Here is a 17,418-nt window from a genome sequence, read left to right on the forward strand (position 1 = left end):
AACCCTGGGCTTCCACACTGCAGACAGATTCTTTCCTGTCTGAGCCACCAGGGGAGCCCAAAACATTGGTTGCTCAGTCATATCCAACTCTTAATAAATGCCATTTATTTTGAAATGATGATTTTCTTTTTAATCTTTTAGTTGCATATTTGGAAACAATTTATCAGTATGTTTAGGATTACCAAACTAGTTTTACAAAATCAACTAAAGAATTGTTTCTGGGGTGTATTATTACATTTGCTTTTTCCTCTTTGTCTCTTTAATCTCCTCATCTTAGTTCATTAATAGTCCCACCAAAGTGAGTACAAGAAACCGAAGGATCAAATTTCAATTTTGAACATTTCCATGTTATCTTTTAATACCAGTGGTGGAAAGACAACTGAAGAAGAACAAAAGCAGCCCTGAAGTGATATTTTATGTCTGTGAGGATGTCAATCGAAGTCATTACTAGTATGGATTATTAAAAAGCATGGAGTGTCAGAAGTGTTCCTTTAAAAGGAGTCTACGTATTTGACTTGGTCTCAAAATGTGCTCTTAATAGAACCTATTAAGGGTTGAACTGTGCTCCCTCCACGATACATGGAAGTCTAAACCCCAGGTACCTTAGGATGTGGTTTTATTTGGAAATGGGATCTTTAGAAAAGTGATAAAGATAAAATGAGGTCATGGCGGGGGGGGGGTCCTAATCCAATATGACCAATGTCTTTATATAAAGAGGAAATTTGGACACTGTCTCACACAGGCACGGGGGCAGAGATTGGACTAATGCACCTGCAAACTAAGGAATCCCATATACTCCAGGCCACCACCTGAGGCGAGGAAGAGTCAAAGAATTCTGCCCAGAGTCTCAGAGGGTGGCATGGCTGCCTAACCTTGAGGACAGTGAGATAATAAATTTCTCATTTGAAGGTACCCAGTATGTTGCACGTTGTTATGGCAAACTCACACAGAATGTAAATAATGTTTGCATGCTTTTTTTTTCCCAGCTCATCTAAAAAGCTAGAAGATGCTTGTGACTGAGGTCATCCGAGAGTTGGTACTTCAGTTCCTACCCTTCACCGCCCCTTAGATCTAACGCTGGCAGATGTGGAGTGGGTTGTTTATGGCATCCTGAAAGAGATGCTCCTTTCATAGAAACATGAAACAATGGCTGTTTCATGGCTATCTTTCTTCCCAAAGGACTTACTGTCAAACCATATATTTATTTCAAAGCCATATATCATAAACAATGGATCCAAGGTATTTAAATACAGATATAACATTCTATTCCATTTGACAAATTTACAGAAAAGTGAAACTATAACCATTTGATAACAGAGTGTAGCCAATGTTAATTTTAAGATTATTTATACTATCTTTTTCTAATTAAAAGTAAAACTTCAGGGGAGATACTTTTGGAAAACACATTTTAAACTGGTATCTTTGTGAGCCAATGTGACACTATACAATAGCTTTTGAATCTTGCTTAAAATTTAGAAATTCGCCATGATAGACACATTTTAAAATGTGAAAGAACATATTTATTTAGTTCTTTTTTTAAATTTATTTTTAATTGGAGGATAACTGCTTTACAATATTGTGCTGGCTTCTGCCATACATTAACATGAGTCAGCATAAGTTTATACATGCCCCTTCCCTTTTAAACCTCCCCCTACTCCCTACCCCATTCCACCCTTCTAGGTTGTCACAGAGCACCAAGTTGAGTTCCCTGTGCTATACAGCAACTTCCCGTTACATACGATAATGTATATGTGATGTAATGTAGTGCATATGGATATGATAATCTATAGGCTTCAGTGCTACTCTCTTAGTTCTTCCCATCTCTCCTTCCCCTGCTGTGTCCAAAGTCTGTTCTCTGCATGTGTGTCTCTATTCCCACTCTGCAAATAGGTTCATCAGTACAGTTTTTGTAGATTCCATATACATGTGTTAATATACGATATCTGTTTTTCTATTTCTGACTTACTTCACTCTGTATAGGACATTTTAACTGTCGGTTTACCCACCGCTGGGCATACACACCGAGGAAACCAGAATTGAAAGAGACACGTGTACCCCAATGTTCATTGCAACACTGTTTATAATAGCCAGGACATGGAAGCAACCTAGATGTCCATCAGCAGATGAATGGATAAGAAAGCTGTGGTACATATACACAATGGAGTATTACTCAGCCATTAAAAAGAATACATTTGAATCAGTTCTAATGAGGTGGATGAAACTGGAGCCGATTATACAGAGTGAAGTAAGCCAGAAAGAAAAACACCAATACAGTATGCTGCCTGCCTGCCTGCCTTCTAAGTCGCTTCAGTCGTGTCTGACTCTGTGCAACCCCAGAGATGGCAGCCCACCAGGCTCCCCCGTCCCTGGGATTCTCCAGGCAAGAACACTGGAGTGGGTTGCCATTTCCTTTTCCAGGCAATACAGTATACTAACACATATATATGTAATTTAGAAAGATGGTAATGATAACCCTGTATGCGAGACAGCAAAAGAGACACAGATGTATAGAACAGACTTTTGGACTCTGTGGAAGAGGGAGAGGATAGGATGATTTGGGAGAATGGCATTGAAACATGTATACTATCATGTAAGAAATGAATCGCCAGTCTAGGTTCGATACAGGATACAAGATGCTTGGGGCTGGTGCACGGGGATGACCCAGAGAGATGATATGGGGAGGGAGGTGGGAGGGGGGTTCAGGGTTGGGAACTCATGTACACTCATGACGGATTCATGTCAAGGTATGGTAAAACCAATACAGTATTGTAAAGTAAAAAAAAAAAAAAAAGTTTTTCAAAAATTCGTCTGCTCAGAAAGGTAGACTATTGTATTAGACCTAAAAAACCTGCATGCAGTCTTCAGGTGGGAATCTCCTCAAATTCAAGTCCACCCTACTCTGTGCTTCTCTCTCCCCCATCTCAAACTTGGGCACATCCACACCCTCCCTCCATCACCACTCTGGCCTCAGAGATGGGGACTTTGGTGGAAGTATTCTTTATCTCTGTGGAAATATCCAACCTCTACCTGAGCTCCAGATTTTCTCCCCACCATGCCTCCTCAGGAGACTGGTGTCTTAAAATACTCTTGTCTTCTTTCTTTATCAGCCTATCCCTCTCTACCAGTTCTTGAGCTTTCCCTTCCATAAACACACGCTTAGGGCCACTCTTTATTGAAACAGCTCTTACCAGATGCTATGTTCTACTTTAGCTAATACTCTTGAACATGTGATACACACTCAGATCCCAGCATCTTCCCCTCTCGTTTACTCATCAGTTTGCTAGAGTTGGCTTTCTGCCATGACTTGGTCACTCCCAGTGATGGCTAATGACTTCCGAATTGCCAAATCAAATGGGTCCATCTCTACCAAGTTAATTTCTCCATCTGTGGAAAATTCTGAGAGAGATGGGAATACCAGACCACCTGACCTGCCTCTTGAGAAATCTGTTTGCAGGTCAGGAAGCAACAGTTAGAACTGGACATGGAACAATGGACTGGTTCCAAATAGGAAAAGGAGTACATCAAGGCTATATATTGTCACCCTGCTTATTTAACTTCTATGCAGAGTACATCATGAGAAACGCTGGGCTGGCAGAAGCACAAGCTGGAATCAAGATTGCCAGGAGAAATATCAATAACCTCAGATATGCAGATGACACCACCCTTATGGCAGAAAGTGAAGAAGAACTAAAAAGCCTCTTGATGAAAGTGAAAGAGGAGAGTGAAAAAGTTGGCTTATAGCTCAACATTCAGAAAACGAAGATCATGGCATCTGGTCCCATCACTTCATGGGAAATAGATGGGAGAACAGTGGAAACAGTGTCAGACTTTATTTTGGGGGGCTCCAAAATCACTGCAGATGGTGACTGCAGCCATGAAATTAAAAGACGCTTACTCCTTGGAAGAAAAGTTATGACCAACCTAGATAGCATATTCAAAAGCAGAGACATTACTTTGCCGACTAAGGTCCATCTAGTCAAGGCTATGGTTTTTTCTGTGGTCATGTATGGATGTGAGAGTTGGACTGTGAAAAGGCTGAGCACTGAAGAATTGATGCTTTTGAACTGTGGTGTTGGAGAAGACTCTTGAGAGTCCCTTGAACTGCAAGGTGATCCAACCAGTCCATTCTGAAGGAGATCAGCCCTGGGATTTCTTTGCAAGGAATGATGCTAAAGCTGAAACTCCAGTACTTTGGCCACCTCATGCGAAGAGTTGACTCATTGGAAAAGACTCTGATGCTGGGAGGGATGGGGGCAGGAGGAGAAGGGGACGACCGAGGATGAGATGGCTGGATGGCATCATTGACTCGATGGACGTGAATCTGAGCGAACTCTGGGAGTTGGTGATGAACAGGGAGGCCTTGCGTGATGCGATTCATGGGGTTACAAAGAGTCAGACACAACTAATCAACTGAACTGAACTGAATTGTAGTTGAACCCATTAGCTTTCCCCCAAAGTCTCTTATATTCTCTGTCTTTGTGAATGATCCTAATCATTTGCTCAAGACAGAAATTTAGAAGTCATTCTTGACTCCTTCTCCCTGAACCTTCTCAGGAATGACTCGATTGTATCAAATCCACCCCTGGATAACACTTTTCAATACATCCACTTTCCTCCATTCCCCAGGCACTGTTTCAGTCCAGAGTATCCTCACCTCTCATCTGACTTACTGCAAGTTCACTCCAACTTCACTTTTACTTGTATATGTGAGAGGGTGTGGGGAAATGAGAGAGGGGGTAGGAGAGAGAGAGGAGAGGGAGAATAAAGGAGGGAGGGAGGGAGAAAGAGAGAGAGAAGGAGATTGAGAGAGGGGTTTAGCCCAGAGTGACCATTCCTTTTTCCTAAGATTCTTTAATGTGTCCCAGTGCCCATAACATAGCATCTGAACCCGTTTAACGGCTGACCTTCGATTGAGTCTCAGTTCTCTCTGTTGCCAACCCATCTCTGGAACCTGTATTTGCAGGTATTCTGAGCTTCCTCCATTTCCTTTACTGTACCAAGCTCTTTTTTACCCTAAACTTTTGAAAACATTAGCTCCTTTACCTATCCAATCTCAAGACATTTCTCAGGTTCCAGATGTTTCTTCCTCTGAAAACCTAAGGCCCTCCATCAGGTTACTTGAGTGGTTGGTTGTAATTGCCCTGTGCTCCCTAACACCCTTGACTTCCCCACTCGTGGGATTTCACACACACACACACACACACGTCTATAATTGCTGTCTTCTCTGCTACACCGTCAGTTCCATGATAGCGTGGATTATAGCTGTTTTTGTTCACCATAGTACCCACAATCTGTAGCACATAAGAGGTACTTTAAAGGTATTTGCTACATGAATAGTTCATCAAATGAAGCATGGGCATATAACACAGTGATTAGCGCCCAAACTTTGTAGTCGTGGGACTGAAATCTAGTTTTCCACCTACTTGTTATATGACCTTGCGCTTATTAACTAATTCTAAGTTTCGGGCTCACAATCTATAACGTGGTGAAAAAAACACTTTTATTTGATTGTTGTTGTGAGATTTAAAGAAAAGATAAAGTAGCTAAGGCACAGTAATTGGCACATGGATAAGAGTTCAATGAAGAGCGGCCCTGAAATTTAGAAAGATATTTAGCAATGAGTGGTGATAGCTAGCGCGGAATCAGGATCTAACTTTGAAAAACTATTACATGGATTGATATTGGGCTAATTAAAAAACAAATACCCTACCTTCTTTCACTAACAGAGCAGACAAAACATAAAGAGGTTTCTTCTTAAAAAGGAAGAAAATTATAGGGTCCATGTTTAAATATGAAACTCCCTTCCTGAAAGGAATGACCAGGTATATAAAATAAACAGAATTCACTAACATTTGCTAATGTTATATCACACTGTATCGACAGTTTGTGATGTTTAGCATAATCACAAAAGCATAGTGTTCAATTTGAAAACAGCAAATATTTGTTAAAAAACTGATAATTGTATCCACAAATTTGAACAATCTACAGAAAATTATCAGGTTTTTTCTTACTTTTAATAAAAATTTTGTTTTGAGAAAAGCATGCTTTTTGAAAACAGATTGCTCTTTCATTTGCACCCTATCACTTCATACTCTTGTCAAAATATTTATAAAGAATTTTACAATCGAATAAAATGTCATCCATGAAAGAGTTTATTCTTTTATTTAATTAGCAGTAATTACTTTACTTATTTGCAACTGAGAAAAGCAGCCTAGAACAAAACTGAAATAAAAAGCCTCCCCAAATTCATGTCCATGAAGCATCTTTTGAACATCTCCCGTGTAGCCAAGACTAAATGACCATAGGACAGAAGAGGAAATTTTCTTGCTTCTCAATTCAACATTACAGCTCTTAAACCCGTCACCACCTGTTTTTGGAAAAGGTCAATTTCCAAAAAAGGTTTTGAGAAAATAGATACAATCATTTTTTTCCAATTTATTGAAATATAATTGACACACAAAGCTTTCTTTCTAAATAAGAAGTCTTGTAAATTGTTCTTTAAAATAAAAGTTTTATTTATTTTTGTTTAGTTGCTTAAACAAACTATAAAACTTTGCCTTTTAAAGAAGGCACTATAGTAGTAAGACATTATCACAGAATTTAGGGTGAGATGGTTTATCATCCTAGTTTAAATCCATAAAAATCCTCATGACTTGTATACAATCTCTCAGACAATAGAGATCCTGCAAAATATTTACAACTTGCATTCCAGAAAAAAGTCGAAACTTTTCTTTTTCCTTCCAACTTAGCACTTTTCTCCTTTCTCATTTTTAGAGAACTGGGAACTGAATTTGTCGACACACCGATCTTGAACTTCCCAGTCTCCAGAATTTCAAGAAATAAATTTTCCTGGTTTAAGCCACATAGTCTGTGGCCACAGTTGACTAATATCAGGTCTAAGCCGGCTGCATATTTACTGGACAAAGTAAATGAACACAAACAGTACACCAAACTGGACTCAACCTGACCCAACAAATTACAAAACACCAGGTCGTTTCAAGGCTGACAGCAATTAGGGCTCCATCCTTGGAGCAGACTGTCAGTTACAGGACAAACTACTGGCCTTTGGTATTTAATAAGCAAGAAGGAAGAAGAGAAGTTGGCTCCTGAATCTCTAGAGGATAAGAAAAGACCTCGAGGCGGATCAAATTGCCTCTCTGTGGTTCCTTCTCTAATGAGAAATATTTTTATTCTAAGTATGGTTTGGGGCCTGCTCTACGACTGGAAACCAGAGGCTAGGGAAGATATCTATGTATCATTAAAAGGTAAAACAGATAGCTATGGGAACCTGCCGTATAGCAAAGGGAGATCAGCTCAGTGCTCTGTGACCTAGGTGGATGGGGTGTGAGGATTGGAGGAGGAGATCCAAAGGGAGGAGGGTCCATGTAAACCTATGGTTGATTCACTTCGTTGTATAGCAGAAATTAGCACAACACTGTAAAGCAACTATACCCCAATAAAGCAACTATACTTTATTTAAAAAATAAAACAAGGAGGACAAAAGGGTAAGCAGGAGCTGAGAACCAAAAATCTAAGAAGCTGCTTTCACAGGAGACTTAATAAGACTCTGGGCATGATACATGCTTCTGTGGAACCCAGGGAACTAAGGTGTGTGTGTCTGTGTGTCTGTACAGGTGCGTGTTGTCCACACCTGGGGTGACAGCCTGACGGACACACTCCAGCATCACACAATGGCTTTGGGAGGAAGCCTTCTCACAGAGACAACAGGAAAAGTGACACAATGTCCAGAAAGTGAAAGTGAAAGTCGCTCATTCGTGTCCGACTCTTTGCGACCCCATGGACTATATAGTCCTATGGAATTCTCCAGGCCAGAATACTGCAGTGGGTAGCCTTTCTCTTCTCCAGGGGATCTTCCCAACTCAGGGATCGAACCCAGGTCTCCCGCATGGCAGGCAGATTCTTTACTGGCTGAGCCACCAGAGAAGCCCTACAATGTCCAGAGGCCAGATCAAAGATATGAACCTGATCCTGCTTCTGTTGCAAGAAAGGCATTAGTCTCAGAAGCAAGTGAGCACATTGCATTGGGGAGGGAACTGTGTGTTTCCATTTAAATTTGGGTGGATATGTATGGTGATTTCAACCATACTATGAAGCCTAGGTTGCATATATATATATATATATATATATATATATTTTTTTTTTTTTACAGAGAAGGGATGCAGAGAGAAATAGAGATGGAAATGGGGATAAAGCAGGGACTGGGGATTGAGATACAGATGGAAGGGAGTTGGGTGGAGGTGCGATGGAGGAGGAGATAGGGTGGGAGAGATGGAGGTGACACAGAAATGGGAGCAGGGTGGGAGGGAGAATGAGTGAGAAACAAGCCTGGGGGAAACTCAGACAGGAGGAAACTCAGATAGGGATAAAGGTGAGCAGAGGGTGGGGACGAGAGAGAAGGGTGAACAAGGAACCATGGCATCAGCTGCCAAGACAGTCACAGACATAAACAGGCACTCTGTAGCTCTCCTAAAACTCTCGAGTGTCAAAGCAGGGTCATGGGGTCAGATTTGATTTTCAAAATGTTTTCCAACTATGAGTGAATCATAAAAAGGAAAATATTTTCCAAAGAAGCTGTGGTTTTGGCAAAATACTATGCTGTCACTATAGATAAGTTCTGGATAACAAGTATCGGCATCACTGTTTCAGTTGTCAAGAGACAGGAAAACAAAAAATAACAAGAACAGAGGAGAAAACAAAAACAAAGTCTCTATGGTAGTAAGTTTCTAACGGAGTAGTTGTGGAGATAGCAATTTTCTGGGTCTTTCCAAATGATGCCATCAACATAAAATGGTGTAAAGTAGGGAAACCAAGTGGACTTCAGGCTTACATCTGCATTAAAACCTCAGCAGCACCAACCACCCGGTGTATGATGAAGTTCGCTATAAAATAACCTGGGTTAAGCACCTAGCACAGTGCCAGAAATTAATCGTTATTTTTCTTCATGTGATTGATGTCTTTACTAGTCTCATAAAGTAAGGAGAGAGAAAGACTCTTTGCTGTTGCTGTTTTATTAAGCAAACGGAGCTTAGTGTTGTGCTCAGAGCTATTGCGGTTTCTTTTTTTGATAAGTTGTTTTACAATGTTGTGTTAGCTTCTGTTGTACAACGAAGTGTATCAGCTATATGTACACATATGTCCCCTCCTCCTTAAACCTCCCTCCCACCTCACCCTCACGCCATCCCTCTAGTTCACCATGGAGCACCAGCTCCCTGGGCTATACAGCAGCTTCCCATTAGCTATTTACTTACACATGATAGTGTATATATGTCAATCCCAACCTCTCAGTTCACCCCACTCCTTCTTCCCCTTCCTGGGTCCACATATCTGCTTCCTATGTCTGCATTTCTATTCCTGCAAATGGGTTCATCTGTACCATTTTTCTAGATTCCACATACACGCATTAATATATAATATTTATTTTTCTCTTTCTGACTTACTCTGTATGACCTATATACTCTAGGTCCATCCACCCCTCTACCAATGGCCTAAATGTTTCTTTTTATGGCTAAGTAATATTCCACTGTGAATTCCAATAAGTAGCATATCTTAGAGATTTCACAGCATTGTTGGGAAGGTAAGATATGAAATAGTATGAAATTAGTTAAGACACTGAACTTCTCCTCCTGCTGCCGGTTCTGGAGGAGTGCTGAGATTTCAGATTCTACCAAACCAGAGGCAGGAATAGCAGAGAAGACAGGGGGATGGTGCTGGGGGATGGTTGCCAGGGAAACTGCTTATATTCTGGAGCATCTGCTGGGGCCTGGCTCACTGTTTCACATGTGGTCAGAAATGACTTCATGAATGAGAAAGGTTTGCACTAAACAGTAAAGGTAGGACTTAGATATTTAGACAGGAAATAGCAGGAGCGAGGTATCCTAGCAGGACTAAGAAAAAGAATGGAAAAGGATACACACTGGTATTCTAATACCCATTTAGCACAAAAATATGCAAAGCAATTTGAAACAATGAAAGAATGGTGATAAAAGTAAAGTAGAAAATGAGCTCCTAGCCTACAATCTCTCCACAAAGGCCCTTTGTATACTGTGTGCCATGGCACACAACATTCTGATTTTAACCTCTTTTTAAGAATTCAGTATGTAAATAAGTATATCTCAGGAATTCTGCTTTAAAACCTCCCACAAAGGTATTCAACTCCATTAAAAAATAAATATGAAAATAATTAAAAACTTTTTCACCACTCAGATTTAAAAATACTGCTAATCTTAAAGATTATTAATAGTGTGAGGAAAGAGGCATTCTCATAAGTTCTTGGTTATTTATTAAATTTATAAATGTGCATGTGCTGTGCTGTACTCAGTCATGTCAGATTCTTTGCAACACCACGGACTGTGGCCCTCCAGGCTCCACAAATGGTTACATGTTTGTAAATCATTTTGATAATAGTCCTTAGAAAAATGTAATGAAAGTAAGTGAAAGTATTAGTCATTCAGTCATGTCTGACTCTTTGTGACCCCATGGACTGTAGCCTGTCAGGCTCTTCTATCCATGGAGATTCTTCAGGTAAGAATATTGGAGTGGGTTGCCATGCCCCTCTCAGAGGGATGTTCCCAACCCAGGTATCGAACCGAGTTCTCCCACACTGCAGGTGGATTCTTTACTGTCTGAGCCACGAGGGATGCCTGTGAATACTGCAGTGGGGAGCCCATCCCTTCTCCAGGGGATCTTCCCAATCCAGGAACTGAATAAGGGTCTCCTGCATGGCAGGCAGATTCTTCATCAGCTGAGATACCAGGGAAGCCCATAAATGTGTATACTTGTGGACTATCCACCTACTTCTAGAAGTTTATTCTAAGTAGAAAAAAATAACACAAGAGTACAGATATATACATACCCAAGGACTTTCACTGTGGTATTTTATATAATATTAACCAATTGGCAACAATCTAAGCGATCATTACTAGGCAACTATTATAGCTAATTTGTAATTATAATTTTATTATATTTATAATAAAAATGTTATTCAGCCATTAAAATGTTTCTATGACTCTGTATCTATTGACATGGGAGGATGTGCTGAGTGAAGTCAGGCATCCAGAACAGTGTCCTCTAGAGGCATTTACATGAAATGATGCATGTCCATGTGAAGGGAACCAGTGATCAATACTTCAGTAATGGTTGCATCAGGATTGTGGGATTTAAGGTGATTTTTACTTTCATTAGGCTTCCCTGGTAGCTCAGATGGTAAAGAGTTCACTGGCAGTGCAGAAGATTCGGGTTCGATCGCTGGGTTTGGAAGGTCCCCTGGAGAAGGGAATGGCTACCCATTCCAGTATTCTTGCCTGGAGAATTCCATGGATAGAAGAGCCTGACAGGCTACAGTCCATGGGGTCACAAAGAGTCAGACATGACTGAATGACTAATACTTTCACTTACTTTCATTACATTTTTCTAAGGACTATTATCAAAATGATTTACAAGCATGTAACCATTTCACAATATGAAAAAACAATAACTCTATTTTTATTTTGGAAAAGCAAGAATTTTGCAAAAGATGACCAGTCTCTAGTGTAAGTAATGGCCATGGAGAGATGGCACCCTCCTATGCCTGAGAAAATGGGCCCCAAAGTCCTTCAGTGCCTTGTCACAGGGCAGGTTCTGGGTGCAGCCACTGGGCCAGAGAATTCCCATCTTACCAAGAAGTTTTTGGAGAGAGATCCTAGAAAAGACAAGCCTATTGAATCCTGTATCTAGACCTGTTGTGCAAGTCTCCAGTTTTTGCTGGACTGTGAGCTTCCCAAGGCCTGAGAAAGTGTTTTACAATCTTCCTTCCTGTCTCCAAAGCCTAGCAGAGACACACAGTAAGCAGTAAATGTGTACCATACCACTGAAATTAGTTGTCGTGTTTTGCTTCTGAATGATAAAAGAAGCTTTGGGGGAAGTCCCCAGTCAAAAATTGCTCATATTAATAGGATTATACCTTGAACTCTACAGGTAAGCACCTCAGCAAAGATCCTCTAACTGAACAGAGAAAATCATTGTATCATCGACATTATTTTTACAAATGCAGTGTTTTTTGGTTCATACAGTTGTTCACCAACATTATAAGAGATTAATTTTATTGTAATGTACCTACCTGGGAATTTGTTTTACATTAGTACTTATGTTCAAAATAATTACAATGAATGAATACATAGTTGCCTGACACCATCCAACATCAGTATGCATAATCTCAGAATGATTAGTCTTTGTAGTGTCCTGACCCCATAGCTACTTCTCTATAAAAGCACTTGAGAGGGGAATCTAGACACCATTACAATCTCTTCAGATTAAATTCTCTGCTCAGGGTAGACCATTCATTGTTTCTTTCTGTTCCAAATAGAAACAAATACAAACAAAAATCTAGCATGAATTCTCCTTCTGGTATGGCACACAGGTTAATTCAGAAGAAAGAAGTGGATGAAATATTCCATCAGGATTCATGGAATTGACGTGAAGTAACTGCTCTTTACTCTGGTTATCTGTTGATCATCTAAAGGCAAGGTTAGCAAATGCCACACTTAGGTGACAATCAAATTCGTAGGACTGCCAACACTGACTAGTTAAGAGTGACAATGATCATGGAAGTGCTATTTTATACTGTGAATTTAATGATTTATTGGCTCAAACTAAATAAACATAGAACTCTGGGGAGTTTTATTTACCTTGGCCAGATGAGAGTTGATCCATTTTGTGAAAGTACGTTTTTGTACTATCTCTTGTTCATCTAGAAGAAAAAGAATTATCTGGTTAGATAACAAGTCAGAAAGTTGTATCATGAAAAAATTCATAGTCACACAATTCTAGAAATGATTATTATATATAATATATATGTTATATATAAGACAGATTCTTTACAACTGAGCCATCAGGGAAACCCTAATTATCTATAATAATATATATTGATTATTTTATCTTGTAATTCATCTTGCCAATTATGATCTTGAAGGAAAAATCAATAAAGCTCCAAATATATTAAGCAATTTGACTATTTTTTTTAAAAAATCATCAGCAAATGCTTTAAAATTTGCAAAATTTTAGCCATATGTTTATTTTCATTCACTTTCTGAAAACTCATTGAATAATTAAACTCAATAAGCTGGGTTTTTTTTTTTTAAACTAACTTCTATGGGATGCAGACAGATAAACAGGACACAGTCTCTACCACGGTGACTCGAAAGGTAAATATCCAGAAGACAACATAGGCAGCATGCTCCTGGGCACTGGTCTTAGTAACATGTTTTTAATACTCATCTTAGGCAAGGGAAACAAAAGCAAAGGTGAACAATTGGGACTATATCAAACTGCGGAGTTTTTGCACAGTGAAGGAAACTATCAACAAAACAGAAAGGCTGCCTACAGAATGGGAGAAGATATTTGCAAATGATGTATCTCGTAAGATGTTAATATCCAAAATATACAAAGAACTCGTATCACTCAACATAAAAAAAAAATCAGCTGAAAAGCGGGCAGAGGATCTGAATACATATTTTTCCAAAGAAGACATGTGCATGGCCAACAGGTATGTGACAAGATGCTCAACATCACTAATTATCAGGGAAATGCAAATCAAAGCACAATGTGATATTATCCTACACCTATTATTACAAAACAACAAATAACAAGTGTTGGAGAAAATAACAAGGATGTAGAGAAAATGCAACCCTGTGCACTAATGGAAGGAACATAAATTAGTGCAGCTACTATGGAAAACAATATAGAGATTCCTCAAAGAATTTAAAAACAGAACTACCATACAATCCAGCAATTCTGCTCCTGGATATTTAGAAAATGAAAATACCATTTAGAAAGGATATATGCACCCTTATGTTCACTGTAGCATCATTTACAATACCCAAGCTATGGAAACAAGCTTAGTGCCCATCAGTAGATGAATGGATAAAAACCAAAGAACATGATGTGGTATAAATCCATATTTATAAAGTGGAATATTAGTCAGCCATTAAAAAGAATGATTTCTTGCCATTTGCAACAACATGGATGGATTTAGAGGGTATTATGCTAAATGAAATAAGTGAGAAAGAAAAAGATAAATACTGTATGATTTACTTATATGTGAAATCTAAAAATTAAAAAAAAAATAGATACAGAGAACAAATAGATGGTTGCTTAGAGGCACTGAGGAGAAGAAAGAAATAGGAGAGTGAGATTAAGAGGTACAAACTTTCAGTTGCAAAATAAATGAGTCACAGGTATGAAATGTACAGGGTGGGGAATATAGTTAATTACTATGTAATATCTTCGTATGGTGACAGTTGGTAACTAGACTTATCTTGGTGATCACTTTGAAATGTATGAAAATAGTGAATCACTGTGTTGTGTAACAGGAACTAGCATAGTATTTATACTTTTCAATTATACTTCAAAAACAAACAAAGTCATAGAAGAAGAAATCAGATTTGTGGTTAGCAGAAGTGGTGGTGGTGGTGGAGGGAACTGGATGAAGGTGGTCAAAAAGGGCGACTTCCAGTTAAAAGATAAATTAAGTACTTTATTGTTGCTGCAATGCAACTAACAATGCCCTACAGTAATATACAACATGATAAATACAACTGACCCTGCTATATGTTATATATGAAAGTGGTTTAAAGACCATAAATCCTAAGAGTTCCCATCACAAGGAAAAAAAATTTTTTTTTCTATTTCTTTAACTTTGTATCTATATGACATGAGGGATATTCACTAAACTTACTGCAATAATCATTTCATGGTGTGTGTCAGTCAAATCATTACACTCTACACCTTAAACTCGTATGGTACTTCATATCAATAATATCTCAATAAAACTGGAAGAAAAAGGTAGGCAAGTGAAAATAGAAAAAAATATTATAATAAAAGTAAATATTTAGAGGTGGAGAGAAACAAGAAAGGGAAAGTCTATAGTGGAGGGTGCTGCTGCTGCTGCTGACAGTAATATAACAAGATAGAAGCATTATGGGGACTCCATCCCATGGGGAGTGTGGTGAACATACTATAGGGTAAGCTCCAAGAACTCCCACATCCTAGAGTCCACGACCTTGGTGTGGACAGCTGCAGCCAGAACCTGTGAACTGCTTCTAATCAACAGAAGACAGCAAAGGTGATGACATGCCACACCCATGAACGTGTTACTTCGTGTAAGACTCCTGAGCTGACTGGAGTGAGAGACTCTGCTTTTGGCTTAAACAACCCAACAGCCAAGATGTGACCAATCCCTGGAGAGGGTCCTGCAGCAGAGAACTGCAGGCTGCCTCTGGAAGTAGTGGGTGAGGGGGGCAGCCTCCAGCCGAGAGCCCAGAAGAAGCTCCATCACACACAAGGAAATGAATTCTGGATGAGTTTGAAAGTGGATTCTTCCTTATTCAGGCTCCGGACGAGAGTGCAGCCCAGCTAGCACCATGACTGCGGACTCATGAGACCATGAACAGAGGGCACAGCTATCTGCACGGACTACTGACCCACAACAATCTGGAGATAATAAATGAACATCGTTTTAAACTGCTAAGTTTGGTAACTTGTTATGCAATAAGGGAAAACTAATATACAAAGAAAAACAGGTCTGCTTCAAGAAGGCTTTAATTAGAGATATACGGAGATGAATGCCAGGGGACTTCCCTGGTAATCCACTGGTTGGGAGTCCACCTTCCAATAGGAGGCATGGGTTCATTTCCTGCTTGGAGAACTAGGATCCCCCATGCCAGTGCAACTGAACCCATGCACCTCAATCACAGAGCCCACGTGCTCTGGAGGCCTTGGGCTACAATGAGAGATGCCGCAGCTAAGACCTGCAGCAGACCAAAATACTAAGTAAAATAGATAAAATAGTTTTTAAATGATTGAAATGGAATAATCGCTTTCAAGGAAAAGGTGAATTCTACTCTCGACACCAACATCTATTGAGTGTCAACTGTTTGCTATAAACTGATTGTTGTAAGGATCACAGATGAAAAAGATATCACCTCAATTCCTCACCTTTGAAAGGTGATGCTCAAAGAAATGTAATGTCAACTTTCTAAACTAAAAAACAACCAAAAAAGAAACCTTTTGGCTGAAGTCTAAACATAAGCTCTAGATAAGTAGATTTCATCTCTGGAGCTGACCTCTCCTGGGCTTCAGGTCAAATTCCTGGACTGCCTGGTAGAATATAAACCCCTGAGGACAGTAACTTTGTTTCCAATGCCCACAAACGTGACATATAAATCCTACTGAATGAATAAAGAAAATACAAAGCAAAGTCTTTAAATTTAGAGAAAATCTGGATATATTCATAAAATTTAAAGAAACCACTGTCTGTAATCACATTAAACATGTACTTTTAACTTTCAAGTACCTACCGGAAACAAACCCAAATAATAATAATGGTTAAGTCTTCCTATGTATCAGGCACTTGTTTCCCTATCTATTTATAGATCATATTACCTTTAAATTGATTGATTATTATGTCTTGTGTAATAAATATTTATTAACTCTTTGAATTCTTATAACAAATCTGTGAGAGGAACTACTTTAACGTCCATTTTACAAATAAGAAAACTGAGGGAATTCCCTGATGGTCCAGTGGTTAAAAATCCACACTTCCACGACAGGGAGCATAGGTCTGCAAGCCGCTGGCATGACCAAAAATCAAAAAGGAAGAAAACCAAAGTACACAGAGGTTAAGCATTCTTCTCACCAAGGTCACTCAGTGGCAGTGCCAAGTTTTAGATGCCACAAGTTTCTGAAATAAGAAGAAAAAAGAAGGGAGGGGGGAAGGGAGGAAGGAGGGAAGAAAAAAGTAGCAGGTTTGAGAGGGAAGATTATGAGAATTCATGCCCACTGCAAATGCATCATGAAATATCTGCACGGAATAGCAGCATTAGCACAGAGGAGAGATGAGAAGCCAGATTAGGAGGTGGGTGCCCCCCTGATAGGAACATGCAATGCGCCCTGATTCAGGACCAAGTTGTGGTCTAGGTGAGTGTTACTGGGCAGATGCAGCTCGTAATCCCCTCTCCTAGAGCTTGAACTTGATTCCTTTCTAAAAGCCACATTGTGAGGATTAAAAAAAAAAAAAACCCACAAAACTAGTTATGAAAATTCTCTAGGTACTTCAACCCTGGGGCTTCCATCACTGCCTCTGTTTCAATAACAGCTGGTGCTCAGGAGTTAGAGAGATGTCTACCTAGGAAAGCTGCTGGCTGCACATGGCCCTGGGTAATGTTGTTATGTGTGATAATCTCCAAATCCCACGGCAATATCCCTCTCTAAAAAATGAATGAAAAATAAAGAGAGCTCGCTCTGATATTCAATTTCTGTATTTCTTGGCCCCGTCTATATATTTCCCCAGTACAATGCTGTTTCAGGGCGAGATCATGACACGTGCAGACATGGGCCTAATGCAGCAAAGGGGATTACATCCAA

The 17,418-nt window shown here is 39.5% G+C and overlaps 1 protein-coding gene across 14 annotated transcripts in view; it reads right to left on the minus strand.

Annotated features, from left to right (window-relative positions):
* Nucleotides 1-17,418, minus strand: part of SYNE1 (spectrin repeat containing nuclear envelope protein 1) — a 494,970-nt gene that overhangs the window by 393,298 nt on the left and 84,254 nt on the right. For all 14 annotated transcript variants that reach the window (XM_040238711.1, XM_040238710.1, XM_040238708.1 and 11 more), the window contains one exon: nt 12,684-12,745. In XM_040238711.1, coding sequence (XP_040094645.1) covers nt 12,684-12,745 — 62 coding nt within the window. The remainder of the gene's footprint in view (nt 1-12,683; nt 12,746-17,418) is intronic.

The sequence above is a fragment of the Oryx dammah genome, unplaced genomic scaffold, assembly GCF_014754425.2.
Source record: "Oryx dammah isolate SB20612 unplaced genomic scaffold, SCBI_Odam_1.1 HiC_scaffold_4, whole genome shotgun sequence".
In the NCBI taxonomy this organism is placed as follows: Eukaryota; Metazoa; Chordata; class Mammalia; order Artiodactyla; family Bovidae; genus Oryx; species Oryx dammah.